The sequence below is a fragment of the Castanea sativa genome, chromosome 9 (genome assembly GCF_040712315.1).
Source record: "Castanea sativa cultivar Marrone di Chiusa Pesio chromosome 9, ASM4071231v1".
Taxonomy (NCBI): domain Eukaryota; kingdom Viridiplantae; phylum Streptophyta; class Magnoliopsida; order Fagales; family Fagaceae; genus Castanea; species Castanea sativa.
In genome coordinates, this window is record NC_134021.1 from 1,302,220 (window position 1) to 1,324,186 (window position 21,967).

A 21,967-nucleotide genomic window follows, 5' to 3' on the forward strand; every position below is an offset into this window, starting at 1 on the left:
AAGTCAAGGCAAACGTTAAAGAAATTGTCTTGTCACCACAGCCTGGCGACCTAAGCTCAATTGAATATATGGCAAAAAAAAAAAACTTAATTAAAAACTAAATTATCATGCGGCAGGGTCGGTAGGTCGAGGCAGAGCAACAGGTTGCCCGAATCCGTCCTTAGCTGTCTAACTCATAGTGGGGGCTTGGTTTTGAGCATCTTCAACTCCAGTGCGAATATGGCTCGTAACCTCCAGATCAGCCGTTTCTACGTGAGCATCAATCACCCGTACTAGATCCCTCATACTCGGAGTATCTTCCTCGTCCGTAGTGTCAGCTCGACTCTGAATGGGGGGAAGAGGGGCAGAGTAGGGGATCTGCTCGGGATTCCATAGGGGAGAGTCCTTGGCCACTCCCATTGCTTGAAGGGCGGCCAACCACCCCTCCCCGAACCCATGATGCCGGGCTTGGTGGATAATTGGCTCCACAGAATTTTCTACCTCTGTGAAACCTGCATTGTACCATTTATCCTCATTAGCCTCAAGAGCATCTTTCAAGCAAGCAATTTGGTCAGCTTGATCCAAATTTAAACTGTCTACCGTTACCAGTTTGAGCTTGGTCTCCCCCAGTTTGGTCACCATGTCTGTCAATATGTTTTTTGTCGCCAACCGAGCTTTCTCAGCATCTACCGCTTTTCTTTTTGAAGCATCGGCAGCTTCCCCCTTCTCCTTGGCCGTGACCTCGGTAACAGCCTTCAGTGCCTTCTCTCGCTCAATGACCTCGGCCGCCTTTTTTAGCCTCCCATCAATGACGCAAGTCAGCTGCGTGGCCTGAGGACATAACAATAATAGAGCAATAAGACTAAAAAGACACCTATGTATCACAACGCATGAAAAAAAGGAGACAGAAAGTTACCGCGATGGTGTGCCACTGTAGCCGCCTAGCTAACGACTCGTCGTCACTGTCCGAGAAAAAGTGAGCATCCTTGGGCAAAAGGAGGCCTTGCTCCAAACTCTGAGTACCCACCCCCCCTTCGCCCTGTGCCTAGCCGAACGTTGGTGGTTGCTAGCAAAGGCTTGTCGCCCAACCTAAAAGCGGGTTGCCAACCAACCTCGGCCTAGGAAGAAAATGCCACCTTTCTCTTGACCTAGGCCATTAGTTGAATAACACCCATTGTCTCCTGGGTCTTGGGACCAACTTTTGCGCGAGGTGGGATCTTCGGTGGAGCATCACCTAGGATGGGAGTGGTTTTCTCGATAGCTCACTTCCTTTTTTTGCTTTCACCAGCGAGAAGAGCCTGCCCCTTTCCTTGGGGGGATTAAGGTTGAGCCATGGGGCTGGTCCTGGGCAAAAACCGAGCAAGAGTCATCGTTCTCTTATTCACCATTTTCTCTGTTGGGCCGGTTTTGGCACCCGAAATGCCGATCGGCTCAGCTGCTTCTCCTTCGGCTGCCTAGACTTACGCTTCGTTCCCCTCGATGGGAATGTGTCCCTACTCCCTGAAAGCCCGGGATACTTGCTCTCGAGGTCTTCAGCAATTATGTAGTGAGGACTGAGATCTTGGGCTTCGCCGGTAGTCAAAAAGGGGGGGAGGAAGTTTGCATGCCGGACGTCGATATAAGACAGCAATGGGCTATCTATAGAAAGGGCTTGGCTAAAGGATTGCCAAGTCTTGTACACGGGGGTGCAGCCGAGTATGAGGTGCGATGCCCAGAGCTGCCCGTCGGTGTGGATGAATATCTCGGACCTAAGCATGAAATTTAGGTCTCTTACATTCACCACTCTAAGATCCTGGGTAAACACTTTATCGTCTGCAACAAAGAAATGCAGTGGGTTGGTATCCAGATAAAAAAAAAACAAAGAGAGAAGGGAAAAACGAATTAGTGATCAATACGTACCAACTTCGCGCTGCGAGAGGGGGCAAGGGATGTCACCGGTAAACCAGTTGTCGTGCACCTAGACGAACTCTCCAGCGGAATTCCTGTTAGAATCAGGTAGGCATGAAATTAGCCACACAGACTGTACATGTAGTTTATATCATGATGGCTCAAATTCAAACCGTATATTTGATTCAACCTACTGACGTGACTAACTACCTGGTAAAAATTGGGAGGGAGTTGGTTCGGACACAACCCATAAAACCTAAGGGTATTGAGTAGGAAAGCATCCACAGGGAACCTAACCCCACCCTCTAAGCTTGACATTAAAGGGAAAAAAGCGGTGTTAGAACCCTTATAAAGAGCAATGTCGCTCTTATGGCAGTACGCCACATGCACATCCTCAAGGATGTTAGAATGTTTGTCTAAAGGTGGCTAAGGACACCTCAGTATTTAGAAGGTGAGCATAATCCATCCTAGAATCCAAGATTGAAGAAAGAACTAAAGTAAAAGAGAGAGGTAGAAGACTTACTTTAGGCTCTAAGAGAGAGGGGTATTCTGGGTTGAAGGATTAACACGCAGATGAATGCTCGGCAAAGAGGAAATTCAGAGAATAAAGATAGTAAAAGTGAAAGAAGGATTCCGAGTGACTTATTTATAGGAACCAAGAAGGGAGAGATAAATGCTACTTAATAAATGAAGAGCTGGAAATCCTGCATATCCCCATATCAACTACCACACACATGTCGTCTCGGTTCACAAACCATCAGGTAATGATGACAGCTGAGCCAGTGATCACATACCACACGCCTTTTCAGGAGCACATTAATGAATCTTCTAAAACACCCTACGCCTGTCCGTTCAGTGTCTTGGATAGCACTTGACTCGCATCCTTGACTCGTGCCCAAGAGCCAGGCATGAATCAAGGAGGGGCTATTGTAAGGGACGTTATTCCTCTGTAGGCCCAATACCCACGAAACCCATCATAATAATGCCACGTGTACAAGGCCCAATACCCACGAAACCCATCATGATAATGCCACGTGTACAAGACCCAAAGCTCGTTGGGTCTCGAGTCCTAAAGTATCATGTGCGAACACATACTCTATCGGGTCCACAAACATGGTTCGGGTGGTCCTCGACACCCAACTCAAATCCGGAAAACACTATGAAGCTAATTATGACATAAAATGTGAAGGTAATATCCTGCTTGTTCGGGGAATGCAATTTCCTGAAGAGATGAGTCCCCGTAAGCTCAGTGAAGCCTAGGGAGAATCGCTGTCGGACAGTCCATCCAGCGGTAGAACCAGTTCCAATGCCACTCTCACCACCTCCCACTCACCATGAAAACAATCATAACCCTTCCCCTGACCTTAGGCTATAAATAAGGGTTGGGAACTTGAGAAAGGGGTGGGCAATTTTAGAGAGAAAATACTAAGGAAAGAGGGTGATCAATCTAGAGAAAATAGAGAGAATAATTCTGAGAACATAGGGAACAAGCGTATTTGGGTTGCCGAACATAGGACCACCCATTGTAAGAAATCCAAAAGCCCACAAAGTAAATAAATTGTGAGCCCAAATAGGGTTTAAACCCAATAACCACATTTTGGGCATGCACAAATTTATAATTTTATTCGTGTTGGTTTGATTAGTGCATCAAACCAACACAAATAACAACAAATTATAACTTTACAAACCTTAGCATAGTACCAAACCAACACAAACTATTTAATTAGTGCATCAAAGTATCAAACAAACACAAAATAATATGAGATTGAAATGAAATGAGAAAATAAGTTAAGAGTTTATTTTTTATTCAGGGAAAGAGGCAAAAGAGTATCACACTATTCTACCGAGGCTGAATATCGACCCTTAGCCACTACAGTTACTGAATTAGCTTGGCTGCGTATACTTTTTAAAGAGCTTCGCATATTTCTTTCACATGTGCCTGTGCTTTGGTGTGACAATGTGTTTGCCATTACCTTATCTGCTAACCATGTGTTTCACTCCAGATCAAAACACTTTGAGGTCGACTTCCATTATGTTCGTGAAAAAGTTCTGCGCAAGGATCTATGTGTTAAATTTGTTTCTGGTAAAGACAATTTGGCTGCAATGTTTACCAAGCCTTTGATAGCTCCTCTGTTTCTTCTTCAGCAACGCAAAATCTTGGTGGAGTCTTCCCCCACTCGTTTGAGGTGGGATGTTGAAGCAAAGAAGAAATCTCCGAGTGATGCGAAGAAGAAGAAGGTGCTTGACGACATCATTCGATTAAAACAACAGCTTTCAGTCAGTTAGTTCAAATGCAACATTCATTGAGTGATAGGAATGGCCAAACACAGTGTTTCATTTATCATAGATATGCTTAACTCAGCATGATGTCGTATTGGCTAATTATACTACTCAGGCTTCCTTGGCACGAAAATCATGTTAAGCTTCCTCCCTTATTTACGGATCATGTTTGTGATTATAGGAACCAATAATTATTTAGTTATTGTCAATGATGTACTATAAATATAGAACAAATATTCAGAATAAAATTAAGCAAGATCAGTTTTACACTTCTTTAAGAATAAAATTAAGCAAGATCAATTATTTAGTTACTCTCTCTCTCTCTCTCTCTCTCTCTCTCTCTCTCTCTCTCTCTCTCTCTCTCTCTCTCTCTCTCTCTCTCTCTCTCTCATTTCCTTTCTTTCTACTCTCATTCACTTTATTCTGTTCTTGAATATAATCTTGCTAAATATAGAAAACTCCTTCAGTGATTAAAGTTTTCAGAGAAAAAAATTAATTTAATTTTTTATTATATTATCGATCTCGTATGAATCATATTTATTGTTACATTATTTTTAATTTTTAATGTAAAAATGGTAAGAAAATACTACAATTACTAATACAAATTTAACTATATAAAACTTACAAATTAATTTGGTAATGAATATAATTTATATGTTTCAACCATCTAATAATTGAAGAGAAGCGTTACATTCGTAATATTTTCATAACAAATCATAGGTGATTAATTATTATTGATTCAAATTTGAACCTACTACTCAGATTACTTTTTGTTGATGCCCACTTTTGACAAAAGGGCCCAATAACAGAAGAAGCCCACCAATATGAAGAAGATGGGCAGAGAAAATTGTAAAGTAAAGACCAGCAGGCTAGAATGGCAGGAATAATAGTCAACAAACTCACAAAAATAATAAATAGCAAATAAGAAGCAAATGGGCTGAGGAAACCCAAGGAATGAAGTAGTAAACCCATGAAAATAATAAGATGTAGAGAAAAAGTAAATGGGCTGGGGAAGCTCAATTAATGAATTAGTAAATTCAGAGAGTTGGCATAAAAGGCCAATAATCCCGAAAGGTAATAAGAGGTAAGGATGTGGTAATTGGGCTGGCGAAGCCCAAAAGATTTAGCAAAAAACCCATGGGAGTAAAAGAGGTAAAGAAGAAAAAATGGGTCAAGGAAGCCCGAGAAATAAAATAGGCCAAGGAAGCCCAAGAAATGGAATGGGCTGGCCCAGCAGGATTGTTGGCCAATAAATCCCAAAAGAAGAAAGAATGTAGAAAATGGACTAGCAAGAGCCTCAGTATGTAAGCCTAGAGGTAACAACAAAATAAAAGAGAAGTAATATCATAGCAGGATCAATGCAGTGGCATGGCAGGATCATCAGCTATGCCCACAGACATGGAAAAGTAGAGGACATAGGTTTGGTAGAAGGGAGAGGGTTTGCACCCAAGCAATGCTCAATCCAAAGAGGATACGAAATGTAGAGAACGAAAACCCAAAGACCCCCGTATCTTTCATGCCGCAAGAGTTAAATAGCTACCAGAACGTACCGTAGAATAAAAAAAACGCGGAGGCAATGGAAAATGCTTGAAGGCTAGAAAAGTAATAGATTTAGACAGAAGTGGAGCATGTATACAGGGCACAGACACCACCTATCTATACCCAACTAATACAGGAGAGGTTGGCTATGGGTCAGGGGTATACGATGGTGTGGTCTAGCGGTGGGAAGAAGGGGAGAGCCTATTTTGGGGTTTCCGCTCAAACTCTTTTGGGGAAAAATGTCTTGCTGGGATGATATCTCACCCAAAAGAAGTAAACATGTGCTGAAATCGCTAGATGCATTCCATTGAGGTAGGTAAGGGAGATGTTTAACTTTTATTCAGACGAGAGTATTAAAAACAAAGAGAGGTAAGAGACAAAACAAAACCTTTTTTTTTTGTTCGGGAATGAGGCGTGGTGCGGCTAACACATTGTAATGGTAGTGGCTGGGTAGTCGACAGAACAGTGGGCAGTCTTGGTAGGACCCCCACAATGAGTCAAAAACAGTTGAGGGGTAAAAATGGTAAATCTTGTCATGGTAGACAGTATCAAAAGCCCTAGGCGTGAATAGTGAAGGGGCGGAGAAGAACAACGGCAACAAACAAAGATTGAAAGAAAGAAAAGAAAGCAAAGTAAACAAAGAAAAAAAAGAGGAAAGATACAAAAGTCTTAAAGAAAACATGAGTGATAGGAATAGATGCATGCATCAGTAGGTTACCCATTTCTCTCCCTTTCAATAGACCATAAGTCAAGAATTCAAGTTTAAGCCATCTAGGTCTTTTTTCCAAAGTGTGTAATTTCTAATGTATGAGCTTTCTCTGAGGTTACTCATATTGGAGATTGACTCCTTTGTTGAACTTGTGTCTCTTGAACAGCTAAGCCATTTTCTTTGACAGACGAATTTTGTTTTTGGTTGATGAATGACTAATTCGTTGTCTTATTACTAAACTGTTTGTCGTAATTGATGGGACTGACGAACTCAACTACCGACGAGACTAAGGCATCTGATGGGACTGACGAACTCAACTACCGACGAGACTAAGGCATCTGATGGGACTGACGAGACCGCTCTCTGAAACGAGCCTAAACAAGTATACACGTCACTGATGAGGATAGCAGGATCATTCAATGCCACCAATAACACCCTGGATGGTTACAGAACCAGCTGGACGAACCGTTGAAGGCATATTAAAACCCCATTACTCAGCAAGAAGCGTTACTAAAAGAGGCATTAAAGCCACAATAACTACCACAACGGCTAGAATCTAGAACAACATATATAAAGCCCACGCATTGCCAACAGAAGGTACGAACATAGTTACAAGATATCCCTAATCATTCTTATAGTCTATTATTATAAACTCCCTTGTACTAACTTTGGCATCGGAGGCGTTGTGGCAGGCACCACACCGATGACCATTCCGGAGAATTTCTTCTTCCGTCGCGACACAAGCAGACCTCTAGTCCCGTCTGGATGACCTCACTACAACTGACGAACCCGTGATTCATCGGCCTCCGGTCCCGTCCGGACGACCCTCACTACAACCGACGAACTTGTGCTCCATCGCTGGCGCCGTTCGTGGGAACGACATTTTCGTACTAACGGTTCGAAAGCGTAATTTCTACCAACTTCAATATTCGGGGATGGAGTCCAACCAAGATTCTGCGGGCCTTAGCCCAACAAGTCAAAGCTCTTGCGGCCACCGTTGAAGAACTCACTGTGCGTAATCGAAGATGAGACAACGGCTTCGGCATAAGGAGAATCGGGCCTAGAGTTGTCTGTGAGGATGAAGGAGACTCGCCATGGAGAAGCGACCGACGAAGGACCACTACTCCGTACGAACAAAATTCGATCTTCTTCAAGAGATGAGGAAAGAGATGGACGAACTGAGAAATGCTATTAAGGAGAAGACAGATCAGAGCCTAGATAGAATGGTCAGGGCAACATATTCTCCTTTCACCGTGGCAGTCTTGAAACGACCAGTGCCGGCGAAATTTCAGTTGCCTTAGCTTGAGCATTTTGATGGGCTTAAGGACCCCCAGGATCACCTTAATACCTTCAAGACGACATTAGGCCTCCAACAGCCCCCTGATGAAATAATGTGTCGTTCCTTCCCTACCACACTTAAAGGAGCTGCAAGAGAGTGGTTCATAAAGTTGCCAACCTCATCCATTGATAGCTTCGAACAGTTGAGTAGCGCCTTTCTGCGCCATTTCGTCGGAGGGCAACGTCCTAAGAAACCAGCGAACCACCTACTCACTGTTAAGCAACGGGAGAAAGAAACCTTGCGGTCATATGTGAAACGCTTTACCCGAGAAACCCTGGAAGTGGACGATGCTGATGACAAAGTACAGCTGACGACCTTTAAAGCAGGGCTGAAGTCTAGAGAGTTTGTGGTTTCGCTAACAAAAAATTCACCTAAGACGATGGCAGAAATGTTCTTAAAGGCGCAAAAGTACATGAATGCTGAGGATGCGCTAGCTGCCATTAAAGATATGGAGAAAACAGAAGAAAGGGGAAAAAGGGAGGACGAACGTAAAGGACGAAAGAGGGAGTGTCCAGATCGTCGGTTTACTGACGAAGCCAAAAGATCATAAAAAATGGCTAGGTAATAAGATTCCGCCTTGACGGATGTACATTACTGACGAATTAAGTAATAAGATTCTGCCTTGACGGATGTACATTACTGACGAAGCCAAAAGATCATCAAAAATGGCTAGGTAATAAGATTCTGCCTTGATGGATGTACATTACTGACGAAGCCAAAATATCATCCAAAATGGCTAGGTAATAAGATTCCGCCTTGACGGATGTACATTACCGACGAAGTAAGTAATAAGATTCCGCCTAGACGGATGTACATTACTGACGAAGCCTAGTGATAAGATTCCACTTAGACGGATGTACACTACTGACGTAGCCAAAAGATTATTAAAAAAAAACTTTCATCTTCTATGGTCGTCATGGCACATCATGACGACCACAGAATCCGAGGGCATCTGATGGGACTGACGAACTTAACTACCGACGAGACTAAGACATCTGATGGGACTGACGAACTCAACTACCGACGAGACTAAGACATCTGATGGGACTGACGAACTCAACTACCGACAAGACTAAGGCATCTGATGGGACTGACGAGACCGCTCTCTAAAACGAGCCTAAACAAGTATACACGTCACTGATGAGGATAGCAGGATCATTCAATGCCACCAATAACACCCCGGATGGTTACAGAACCATGGACGAACTGTTGAAGGCATATTAAAACCCCATTACTCAGCAAGAAGCGTTACTAAAAGAGGCATTAAAGCTACAATAACTGCCACAACGGCTAGAATCTAGAACAACATATATAAAGCCCACGCATTGCCAACAGAAGGTACGAACATAGTTACAAGATATCCCTAATCATTCTTATAGTCTATTATTATAAACTCCCTTGTACTAACTTTGGCATCGGAGGCGTTGTGGCAGGCACCACACCAGTGACCATTCCGGAGAATTTCTTCTTTCGTCGCGACACAAGCAGACCTCTAGTCCCGTCTGGACGACCTCACTACAACTGACGAACCCGTGATTCATCAGTCTGGTCCCGTCTGGACGACCTCACTACAACTGACGAACTTGTGCTCCATCAGTAATTATGTCATTCGTGATTGTATCGCTTTGACACGACCTCGTTGTTCTCCCTTGTTGTGTTATTTATATGTTATTATTATTTGTAGAGATGTTTTTATTTATTTATCTTTCCGTATCGTGTTTCTTGGTGTAAATATCTGTAACAATCTTTCTTGCCTTGAGCACGTTGTACATTCAAGGATCCTGCCGAGACGCGTCTACACAGGGATGACCCAACTTGCGCACAAACTGGCCTAAGGTGAGTTTTAGTTAGACCAGTCTCAATTCTCCTACTTCAGAATCACGGGTCGTGGTACAATAGGAGAAATCTAGCCCAAAACACAAAAAAGGTCCACCACACTTTTTTAACCCAACAATAATAATTAGTAACAACCTACTACTTAACATTTATTGTAAAAATATTGTGAACATAACATTTTTCAATAAATAAATTTTTAAATTATATCTTGGTGTGATTTCATATACAACAATAATGAATTCTAGATCGAAAAATTTATAATATTCATAACATCTCTAAATGATTTTTGTAGGTCTAACATTTTTATTTAGTTTTAACATTTTTAGGACCCTTTTCCCCGTCATTTTTTTATGAATATTGAGCATTTATGAAACGAAGGAAATTTCTTGGCTCTATCCAATCACTGCCCAAATTGTGCTCTGGTCCTGCCCCGAGAACGTGTAGTCACTCTAAGACAGACTGGTCTGTGTAGTGGACCTGATCAAGCTTGGCTCCTTCTATAAAGCTCTAGACCCACCCCATTCTCAATAATTGCTTAGCTCATCTCCAAATCCGACCTATCTCTCCTCACTGCCAACAAAGCCCCTCAAATCTAATTTCTTTGATGAAACACACAGGAACAATCCTAGCACAGCTTTATCACTATTAAACATGCCAGTCAATATAACCTCCATTAAGACCTCATCAAATGGAGCTTGGCAAGGCGATAATCCCCTAGACTATGCCTTTCCTCTCCTAATTGTTCAAACCGTCCTAATTCTTGTGGTCAGCCGCTTCCTTGCCTTCTGCTTCAAACCCCTCCGTCAACCCAAAGTCATTGCAGAAATAGTCGTAAGACTCTCTCTTATATCAATAATTATCTTAAACATCGATACACTATGTGGGTCCCAATATGAGATTCATAAGTGGTGAGAGATGATGCATATATTCGAACGTATTCATTGATTAATTAACTCAATTATTTGTTTTCACTTTTCAGGGTGGAATTCTACTCGGACCGTCGGCTTTCGGAAGAAACAAAAAGTACTTGAACCGAATATTTCCCGCATGGAGCGCTCCTATACTTGAATCTGTAGCCAGTATCGGCCTCCTTTTCTTTCTCTTCCTTGTAGGTCTTGAACTCAATCTAAGCTCAATTCGTCGGGGTAGTAAAAGAGCTTTAGGCATAGCACTTGCCGGAATTTCCCTCCCATTCATCTGCGGCATAGGCATCGCTTTTGTCCTCAGAAAAACCATAGATGGAGCTGATAAAGTCGGCTACGGCCAATTCCTCGTGTTCATGGGAGTTGCTCTCTCCATCACCGCCTTCCCGGTCCTTGCACGCATTTTAGCTGAACTCAAACTCTTAACAACAGATATTGGTGAGATTGCCATGGCTGCAGCTGCGTTGAACGATGTGGCAGCATGGATCCTATTAGCTCTAGCTGTGGCACTTGCCGACGGCAACAATGGAGGCCATAAGAACCCCTTGGTATCAGTCTGGGTTCTTCTCTCTGGCGCAGCTTTTGTTACTTTCATGTTCGTCATCATGAGACCTGCAATGAAATGGGTTGCTCGTCGATGCGCGCAGCAACAAGATGTGGTTGATGAAGCATATATCTGTCTAACATTGGCTGGAGTGTTGGTTTCTGGGTTTATCACTGACTTAATTGGAATTCACTCCATTTTTGGAGCATTTGTGTTCGGATTGGCAATCCCAAAAAGTGGAAACTTTGCTGGAATATTGATAGAGAGGATAGAGGACTTCGTTGCAGGCTTGCTTCTTCCTCTGTACTTCGCTGCAAGTGGGTTAAAGACCGATGTGGCCAAAATAAGAGGCGCAGAGGCATGGGGTCTATTGGCGCTGGTTATATCCACTGCGTGTGCTGGGAAAATTCTTGGGACTTTTGCTGCGGCGATGATGTTTATGATACCAGTGAGGGAATCATTGACGCTAGGTGTGCTAATGAATACCAAAGGTTTGGTTGAGCTCATTGTTCTCAACATTGGCAAGGAGAAGAAGGTTAGTTCTTTTTTCACTTTTTTTTTTGTTTGTTAAGAACATTGCTTTTTTTTTCTTTTTTTTTTGTTGGACTTTTTGTTGAGTTTGACTATTAATGGTGTTTTATACCAATTATAAAATATATTTTTTGTGATAATTTAGTAGTTGGAGTAAGAAAATTTGAACCCTTCGAAATACCCAGAGGTCTTCTTGGTCATATTAAAAAACTTTATTAGTACGTTGGACAGCTCATGGGGTTGATTTTTCAATGCTGAAAGGGGTGGTTTGATAGAGTATTTAAATAACAGTTTTTATTGTTTAAATAATATAATACATATTTTTACAACACATTTTTACTTATACGTATTTATAAAAAACTTAAACAACGTTGTTAGAACAACATTACCAAACGGGCCTTAAAATAATAAAGTTTTTACAATGAAAATCACCAACACACCTTCCTAATAAATACTATATCTAATAATTTTAAATAATTTATTTATGGATTTTACTAAGGAGAGAGAAAAAGATAAGAGTCTGATGAACGAATAGTGTACTTGGTTAAATCACCGTTTACCCTTAGTGTGATGGTTACTAAAAAAATAAGAGTTCGATGAACGAATGAAGTGCTTGGTTAAACCACTACACACTCTTGGTGTTAGGCCTGTCCAACCAAACTGCAGACCTAACCTACTTGGATAAACTGACCGGACCTGAATCGGCAACCGCCCGACCCGACTACCTGGCGGTCGGTGGCGGGTCCCTGGCATCCCAAACCGATTCTAACAGGTCGGATGGCAGATCTTCGCTTCCAAAACCCGATCCACTCGACCCGATCGTGTATATAACCCAGTTCTTAGTCATTTTATTTTCTCCAGTCTCCACTCTAGTTCAAACTTCTCCACTCTAGTTTAGACAATCACCAGCTCACCCACCGTTAGTTTCTCTGTCCACTTGCTCTCTCAGTCTCGCCTCAGAGTCTCACGCTCTCAATCTCTCTCACCCTTAACAGCTAATGCCATCGCTAGCCAACACCATCGCCAATTTGAATCTCTAGATCTTTGAACCTCCACCATTACTGAGCTACGGGTCTCCTTCATCGCACCATCGCCAATCTGTATCTTTAGATCTTTGAACCTCCACCATCGTTGAGCTTCGCATCATCGCTGATCTGCAAGTAACACTTCTTGTTTCTTTGTTTTCATCTCATACAAGTTTAAATTTGCTATTATTTCTCTCGATTTCTGTTTGGGTTCTTCGGATTTGTAGTTACTGATATTTGGATTTGTAGATTTGTTCTTAAGATTTGTGAAATTTGTACCAAGTTTTTTTTTTTTTTTTTTCTCGGTTGAGTCAAGAAAAAACCACCGTCCACCCAAGCTCGATCCGACTCGACCTGTAGTTTTTCGTAGTCGGCGGCTGGTTTGTCGTCCTTCAACCCAACAAAGTCGAGTCGGTTTTGGGTTGGGCCCAAACCTGAGCCAACCCGACCTGTGGACACCCCTACTTGGTGTGATGGTCACTCCATAAGTATAAGTTCTTGTGGGGGGCAAGAGCAGTGGTTTAAGTATTCAAGAAAAAGTTTCACACACACATATACACTTAGATCAAATTAGAGTAGAATTTATACAAAGAGATTTATTTATTATTTTTGTTATTTTCCTATGTGGTTGAGTCCATTAGATTTTTTCTTAATGAATGCATTTGAACACCCATTAACAAAATCTAAAAGATAAAAGTTCGTTTATTTTTAAAATATTAGTTTTCGTAGCTTAAATATAAAAAATAGAAAAAAAAAAAACAACCAAAGTTGAAAGCTCGCCTAATTTTGCCAAACAGATGGACTAAAAAACAAAAAGTTTTTGTTTTGTTTGGTTTTGTTCAAACGGTAGTGCAAAACACGTTTTCTGAATAGATTCATATTATAGCCTTCTCATTGATCAATCTTCCTTCCGCCGAATTTTATCAGAAGATAGTTTTTATTATTATTATTAGTATAATTATTATTATTATTATTGTTGTTGTTGTTGGTTGTGGTTGTGGTGGTAATGAAAAGTGGTGTAGAGTAAAGGGCTGATAATGAATTAAAAAACCATGCCAAACCTCTCAATTTTTTGGTGTACATCATTGGGCAAAAGTATAAAAGTTAGATTCTCTATGATACAAAGCTTTCTTAAAGTAGACACCTTTCTGTCCCAAAAAAAAAAAAAAAATGTAGGCACTCCTTAAAAAGTTTCTAGATACACCTTTACTTTTTTTTTTTTTAAATATATAAGATAGATTCTACTCTAAAATAATTTAAGTATATATGTGTGTAGAGCTTTCTCCTAAAGACTTGAACCCAGACTCTTATAAAGTGATTAACACGCCAAAAATGCGCGTTGATTACACCTTTACATTTTAGAAGAGAATAGGAATTTACAATTCATTGATTTACTAACATAGAGTTAATTAATTAAGAAATTATAATTTTAAATTGGTTAACTACATGTAATAATGATAACAATAGATCTGATAAGGTATCACAATTTATAACTTTTCGTTTGACAACTCAGATTAATAAAGTGCAATTCTACCTGGGTTATGTTAATTAGTACTCTTAGGGTAATTATTAATAAGATCATGTTAATTGATGCTCTTAGAGTAATTGTTAACAAATTATTTTAAGAAAATTTTGACACCACTTTTATGGAAAATAGAAAATGTTGTCAAAATATTAATTGTTATTTTTCTTTTTCTATAAATTTTTTTCTAAAATGGTTCACTAACAAATACCCTTAGAAAATTCATTAACATTTCCGTATTAATAAACCATTTTAAAAAAGTTTTGATATCACTTTCATAAAAAATATAAAAAGCTGTTAAAATAATTAATTGTTTTCTTTTTCTTATGAATTTTTTAATTTTTTTTTATCTAAATCAATACCTATAGAACATATGTTAACTTTTTCTTTTCTTGCAATTATAACTATGAAAATGTAATTGTTCATAAAAAATAAAATAAAAATGATGATTATGTACTTTATTCAATTTATAATGTAGCGAGTCCAATTCTTTATTCATAAAAATAAATAAATAATGTTCCTCTGGCCTAGATGGGTCCATATGGGATCGCTACATGTTAGTCATAAGAGGAATTTGGATTTTTTTTTGGCACCGCGTGAACGACCCAATCACTATATCTCTATGATTTGTTTTATACATTATTGTGGTGTGGACCACATTGGGAATTACCAATTGAAATTTCCATTTAGATCTTGACTTTCTTTACTATATATGTTTGTCCCCAATTGATTCTCTTCCTCAAAACACATTATTCTAGTCCGTTTCCTTTTTATGTGTCTGTAAAATTTGCTTTAATATCACTTAGGAAGTTGATTTTAATTTCTTTTTAATGTGTGGCAAAATTTTTTTCTCCAAAGTGCAATCATGAAAGATGAAGATTTAAGAATTTATGGTTTGTTTGGAAATACTTAAGAGGTGGACTTAAAAAACTTAAATGATGAGTTATAAATTTAAGAAGTGTCAATTTTCATCCATATCATATTATTGGTTTATAGAATTTTTTAAGTATTTCATAAATAAAAGTGGAATCATCGATCAGATACGAGATGGTATATCCTGCACCCGGCATATATGCCGGGTGTCTCACACAGGGGCGGGTCCCACACACTGTGGGGTCCGCCCCTGTGTCTCACACTTGGCATATATGCCGAGTATAAGATATAAAAATTAGATCAGATACTGCTTTATTTAAAATAAAATAAAAAATTAAAGGAATCGTTTTATCTAAAATAAAATAAAACAAAGAAGAATGACGTACCTTTTCCAACCGATAGGTTTGATTCTCAATTTGACATGATTGCTCAACTGTTCCATTAAACCAAATAGTTCCTTTCACATCAAATTTTAAATAATTTTTAGAATCATTGAGGTGATAAGTAGAAGTTGTTATAAATAAGTAAAAAGTTATCATATTCATAAGGACATTGATTTAAGATTTTTTTTAAAATTTTATGAAAAAAGAAAAAAAATTAATTAATTTTTTTGAAAATGTTTTATATTTTTCATAAGAGTAATAAAACTTTCTTAAAATAATTTATTAATAAATTTTCTAAAGTCACTAGTTAACAAGGCCCATAAAATAAAACTGATATTAAGATGATTAAGTTTAAATGATGTTGTACAAATCATAACATGAAATAAGTTAAAGAAAAAAATTATGGAATTTATTTTATCTTGAGTTTTACTAACATATATCTCAGTAAATCATTTAAATTTTTTTTTTTTATAAAAAAATGAAAAAATTACTAATTTTTATTAACAGTTTTTCGATTCTTCTTAAAATATTTTCAAAAAATGAATGATTTATTTTTGTGGACGGACCTTTTATATTTAGCACGGTTCAACATCCAACCCCACAACGTCAGCTCAAGGGAAAAGTGATGTGATACCAGTCGAGATTAATGACGAACATGGCGCATGCCGGGACAAGAAAAATCACCGACTTTAATCGGAATTAGTGGGCAGTCACTTTGTGCCCAACCTAAAAGCAGCCAACCCAACACTTAAGCTAAAACATCACCCTTTTCAAAGTAATTACTTTAGGGTATTACAATTTTTTTTTTAAAGAAAATAGAAGAAAAAAAAAAATTACACAACTTTTGTTATAAATCCTTATATATATAAGGTTCAAACTGAATATCCACATTTCTATTTTTTTTTAAATTCTTATTATCTAATTAAAACTAATTTAATGATAAAATAAATTAAAAATTTTAAATTATCCATTAAATTCTATAAAAGCTCCCCTCCCCCACTTATATAAAAAAAATTTTATATTCACCAATGAAAATTGAATATAAAAAAACTAAACAATTTATAATAGAAATTTTAAATTTCATAAAATTAAGACGAATATTTTACTCATATTTGAAATTTTATTATTACCATTATTTTCATTAACAATGTGTGTTTTTCTTGTTTTACTTTACTCACATGATATATATATATATATATATATATATATATATATATATATATATATTCTTATCATATCTTTATCATTAAGGGCATGTTTGGTACACTAAATGTGAATTACAATAGGAATGGTAATTTTTATTACTAAGAATAAAATGTGTTGCAATGGAATAACTAAACATATTCATTAGTTTGGTTGTGAATTGTAACATTAGAATAAAACTTAAGATCTATAATAGGAAATATCTCATTCATACAATTATATTTCCTAGAAAATAATATATCTTAAATTTTAGAGATATGAGTTATTTTTTTGAAGATTTTTTATTTCCGTTATTGTTAGGTGATATGGAAAGTTTATTTATTTAGTAATATATTAATGATAAAAATTATTACATCTATTAAGGAATAACTATTACAACCTTTTTAGAGAATATCTATTCATATGGAATAATTATTCATTGTAATAAAACATAACCAAACTACTTAATAGATAAATTATAGGAATAATTATTATATTACAGTGCTTATTATAGTTTACCAAACATGCCCTAAGAGTATGTTTATTTGTTTTTTGTTTCATTTTGTCATATATGATATGTTATATTATGTAATGATGATATTAAAAATGTATATTACTTGATTTTGAATTAATAATTTGATATAATTTAGCTAGCATTATGTGATGAAGTCTTTGATATATTTATTCTGTAATATATATAACCTCAAAAGAGTCAAAACGGTACATGAAGTAAATTGACATCAAAAAATTCTAGTTCAATGAATTAACCGGAATAAACAAGGAAGGGAATTGACAACTTTGATTGAAATGAAACGAATCAAACAATCCCTTTAATTAAGAAGCAAAATGCCACTAGGCTTAAAGGTGTTGTAACGACTTTATGACAAGACGAACGCACCACATGATCATTCATGAATAAAGAACTAGATGTTGTTTTTAAAATTAGGAGTATAATTGAGTGCACCATTGGATTCCGTGCATCTGCGATTTTACTTAGAATGTGTTTGGATTCAACTGAAAAGGGGCTGCGTTTTGCGTTGCGTTTCAAGCCTCTTTTTTTTTTTTTTTTTCCAGCCGCAGATGTTGACTTGTCTTCCGTGAAAAGTGCATTTGTGCACTGTTCACGGACCCACAAATTTCACTTTTTAACCACTTTTTCATTAAAAATGGGCCTCGCGGTACTATTCACATATTTTAAAATTATTTTGCTACAGTATTTTCAGTTTTCAGTTTTCAGCAATAAGTTCTATCCAAACAGACCCTTAGTGTGTCTGAGTTTTTTTTAGATCTTATGCACTATTTACAAGATTCGTAAATATTTTTTTTAATAAAAATAATTTTAAAATTGGATTTCACAGTTTTATTCTCATTTTTAAAAATAATTTTTAAAGTAATTTTACTTTTCAACTATAAGAGATACTGTGAGTAAATTGCATGAGTTCTATATATATATATATTTGAGTCTTGATTCTAATTCTTTGTAAATTGTTGAACATGCAGGTACTCAATGACGAGACATTTGCTATTCTAGTCCTCATGGCATTGTTCACCACCTTCATCACAACTCCAACAGTCATGACCATTTATAGACCAGCTCGTGGCCTCTCCACCAGAACTCATCGAAAATTGAGTGACTTGACCACGACCGATGACTCCAAAGAAGAGCTTCGTATTCTTGCTTGTGTTCATGACCCTCGAAATGTACCCTCCATCGTTACCCTCATTGAGTCCATTCGAAGCACTAAGAATTCCATTCTCAAACTCTTTGTCATGCATCTAGTCGAGCTCACAGAACGCTCTTCTTCGATCGTCATGGTCCATCGGGTCCGTAGAAATGGTTTTCCCTTCTTTAATCGTTTTCGCCGAGGCGAGTGCCATGACCGAGTGGCTGAAGCATTCCAAGGTTTTAGTCAATTAAGCAGAGTTATGGTTCGGCCTACCACAGCCATTTCGGCCATGTCTACCATGCATGAGGATATTTGCCACGTGGCAGATAAAAAGAGGATCACGATGATCATCTTGCCCTTCCATGTACAATGGAGAGACGAGGGAGATGGGTTGGTTGAGAATGTGTCCCAAAGTTGGAGAGCAGTGAACCAGAGGGTACTAAAGCACGCACCATGCTCAGTAGCTGTGCTTGTGGACCGTGGTTTGGGTAGTGAGACCCAGAATCCAGGACCTAATTCTAGTGTGGCTCATAGGGTTTGCATAATCTTCTTAGGTGGACCTGATGATCGCGAGGCCTTGGAATTGGGTGGTAGGATAGCGGAGCATCCAACAGTTATGGTGACAGTTATAAGGTTCGTTGAGAAGGATGGGAAAGAGTCTAAGGGCGAGATGTTGCGGCTCTCACCGGCCCAGACACAGTGTAGTGATCCAACCTCTAGCTGCTCCACCACTAAAATGAATTGTGAGAAAGAAAGGGTAAGATACTATTTCAATTCAATTTGGATAAAGGGAAAGGGAAAGGAAAAGGGAAAGAGGCAGAATAGAGTTGGTCAAAAATTAAACTTAATGAAATATAATTTTATAGAAAGATTAATATTCCGTATTTTCGGTCAATTTTACTTTATTTTTCCATCTCTCCCCTTCTATCAAAACTGGGCCATTAGTCTTTCTATTAGACGACTACGTCAGTACTATCATTAAGTTTAGATACGTACTAAAATTTTCAAATTTTTTTCATGCCTACAAAGTTGGTAGATTATGATTAGTGTAGTGATCCCACCTGAAAAATCTTACACTAAGCATAATCTGTCATATCGAATGATGTGAAAGAAAGTCGTAAAATTTTTGTTATGTAACCTTGTTACCTACAAAAAAAAGACCGTATATATGTTTGTAACAGCTAATTGGTCGTATAGCATGCACCAAAGTCAATTAATTTCTGTACATAAACAGGAGCTGGATGAGACTGCAGTTGCTGAGTTTCGACGCAAGTGTGGCGGGGTGGATTTCAAAGAGAAAGTGGCTAGCAATGTCGTAGAGGGGGTGTTGACAATAGGGCAGAGTAGAGACTATGATCTTATAGTTGTAGGGAAGGGTCGGTTCCCATCAAATATAGTAGCTGAGCATGCAGAGCTAGGGCCTATTGGAGATATATTGACCTCTTCAGCCCATGGCATTGTGTCTTCAGTGCTTGTGATTCAACAACATGATAATGCCCATGCAGAGGAGGCTCCTGTGTCAAAGGTAGTAGTGCAAACTGAGCATGAGAAGTTTACAACTGATGAATCGTCAAGTGTGCCAGAAATTTCAAAGGATTTTGTTTGATCAAAACAACTATATATAAAGTGTACACATGCGTTGTCACAACATCAATGCTAGCACCATACATTTTCATAACACTGCCACAATTATTCAATGTGGCTAACTGTGAGTGACAAAGAAAAAATGGTGAGTTCATATGATAGTAATAGATAATTTAGTGGCAGATTGTCAAGCACAAATTGCCACATAAGACAGTTTTTGTAATGTGTGTATGAAATTGTATGGTACTAGAATTATTGCTCGTAATAGCTGCAACTAGTTCGGCTACTAACAATATAGGATCCGACCATCTAGAGCCACTACAAAAAAAATGCCTATTAGCGACCAAGAATTTTTGACGGACCCAAAAAGCCCTCTCAAAAAAATTCTATTTCTGATGGCAAAACAATGCCCTCGCAAATACTTGGTAAAATGTGAAACATTTGTGACCAACAAGAAAAGTTGTCGCAATTATGTGTTGTAGCCGTCACAAATGCTAATAATTTGGAGGGAAATTTTCCCTCCATATTATTTGCGAGGGACAATTAAAAACTCTCACAAAAAGTGTATTATTTGTGATGGTTAAAAAAATTCCGTCACTAATACTAAATTATTTGCGAGGGCCAAGATCAACCTTTACAAACAATCATTAAAATGTCAAAATTTTTCAAGAGAAATATTCCCACCAAATTATTTCCGAGGGACAATAAAAATCCCTTGTAAAAAGTTTATTTTTTGTGTGAGTTAAATATATACCCTCACTAATACTAAATTATTTGCGAGGGCCATGATTGGCCTTCGCAAATAATAATTAAAATAATAATTTTTTTGGAGATAAAAGTTATTCTAAAATTCAAAGAATATAATGATTGGTGAAACATAAAAGTGATAGAAAATTTGTATTCGAAATTATGCCTTTTAAAATTCATAATATCTTGTTTTTCATCTCTAGTTTTCAATTAGGCCACCAACTTATAAATGGTTTGCTCAAATTCTTTTAAACCTTCGTACTCAACTTGACTTTGAACTTCATAATTTAAAAGGAGATTTCAATAAAATTCTTAGTGTCAATGAGAAGGAAGGGGGGGGTGGACCGGTTTAGTAGACAAATTACAAATTTTAGAGATTGTTTAGAAAATATGGGGCTGAGAGACTTGGGCTATGCAGGATCTTGGTTTACTTAAGCCATGGACAGGAGGGATTATGGATGATTTAAAGAAAGAATTGATAGAGCTCTAGTCACAATGGAGTGGTGAAGGAAGTTCCCCAGAGCAAGGCTGTTTCATCTAGCAAATTTGGCCTCTGACCAGTGTCTTATTGTTGAGATTAGACCAGTCCACACAAAAAACTAAAAGAAGTGCCAAACTTTTTTGATTTAAATCTATGTGACTTAAACATGATCAGAGTGAGGAGGTTGTAAAGGAGGTGTGGGAAGCGGGGGTGCACATGGGAGGGGCAAATCCAATTGAAGGTTGCTTGGAGAATTGCATGGCTGCCTTAACAAGATGGAACTCACGGGTCTTTGGACACATGGGGCAGAACATATAACGTATGCAAAAGGACTCGCAAACACTGGAGGCACATGTTGTTGGTCTCTCAAACCAAGAGCAGATAGGAGAGACAAGAAAATAATTGAACCAATTGAAATTATATGTGATGGAGGAAAATATGTGGCATCAGAGATCACATAGTTGTTGGGCAAAATTCAGGGATAAAAATACTTGCTTTTTTCATGATAAGGCATCAAGTAGGAAACAGAAGAATACAATCTTTGGCAGCTATTGCCAATATTATTGCAGGTACCATACATCACATGCAGTTGTTATGCCAGTTTGAAGTACGCCACATTTGAAGAGAAGGAAATAAGGCAGTGCATGGATTAGCCAAGTATGCCTAATTTATGGATGATTTAGTAACATGGATTGAGGAAATTCCACCCATTATAAATTCTGAGACTGCTTCAGATGTAAACCAAATTTTCCAGTCATGAAGTAAATAGCTTCCACTAGATTTCCTATAAAAAAAAAATGTAACGTGCATGTTCACCAACTATATTTGAATATCTACATTATCTATCACTGTCTAGATAATGATCAAGTTATTGATAAATCTGTAGTTTCTGATGTTGCATGTTAACGTCTAAGACAATGATCAAATTATTGGTAA

General features: G+C 38.0%; 1 protein-coding gene across 1 annotated transcript; it reads left to right on the forward strand.

Moving 5' to 3' along the window:
* The first annotated feature begins 9,949 nt into the window (after positions 1–9,949).
* On the forward strand, positions 9,950–20,068 carry LOC142610298 (cation/H(+) antiporter 20-like). The gene is made up of 4 exons (XM_075782084.1): positions 9,950–10,400; positions 10,549–11,571; positions 18,053–18,976; positions 19,454–20,068. Exons 1-4 carry the CDS (start codon positions 10,221–10,223, stop codon positions 19,823–19,825), a joined length of 2,499 nt encoding a protein of 832 aa, XP_075638199.1. The 5' UTR covers positions 9,950–10,220; the 3' UTR covers positions 19,826–20,068.
* Positions 20,069–21,967: the final 1,899 nt, after the last annotated feature.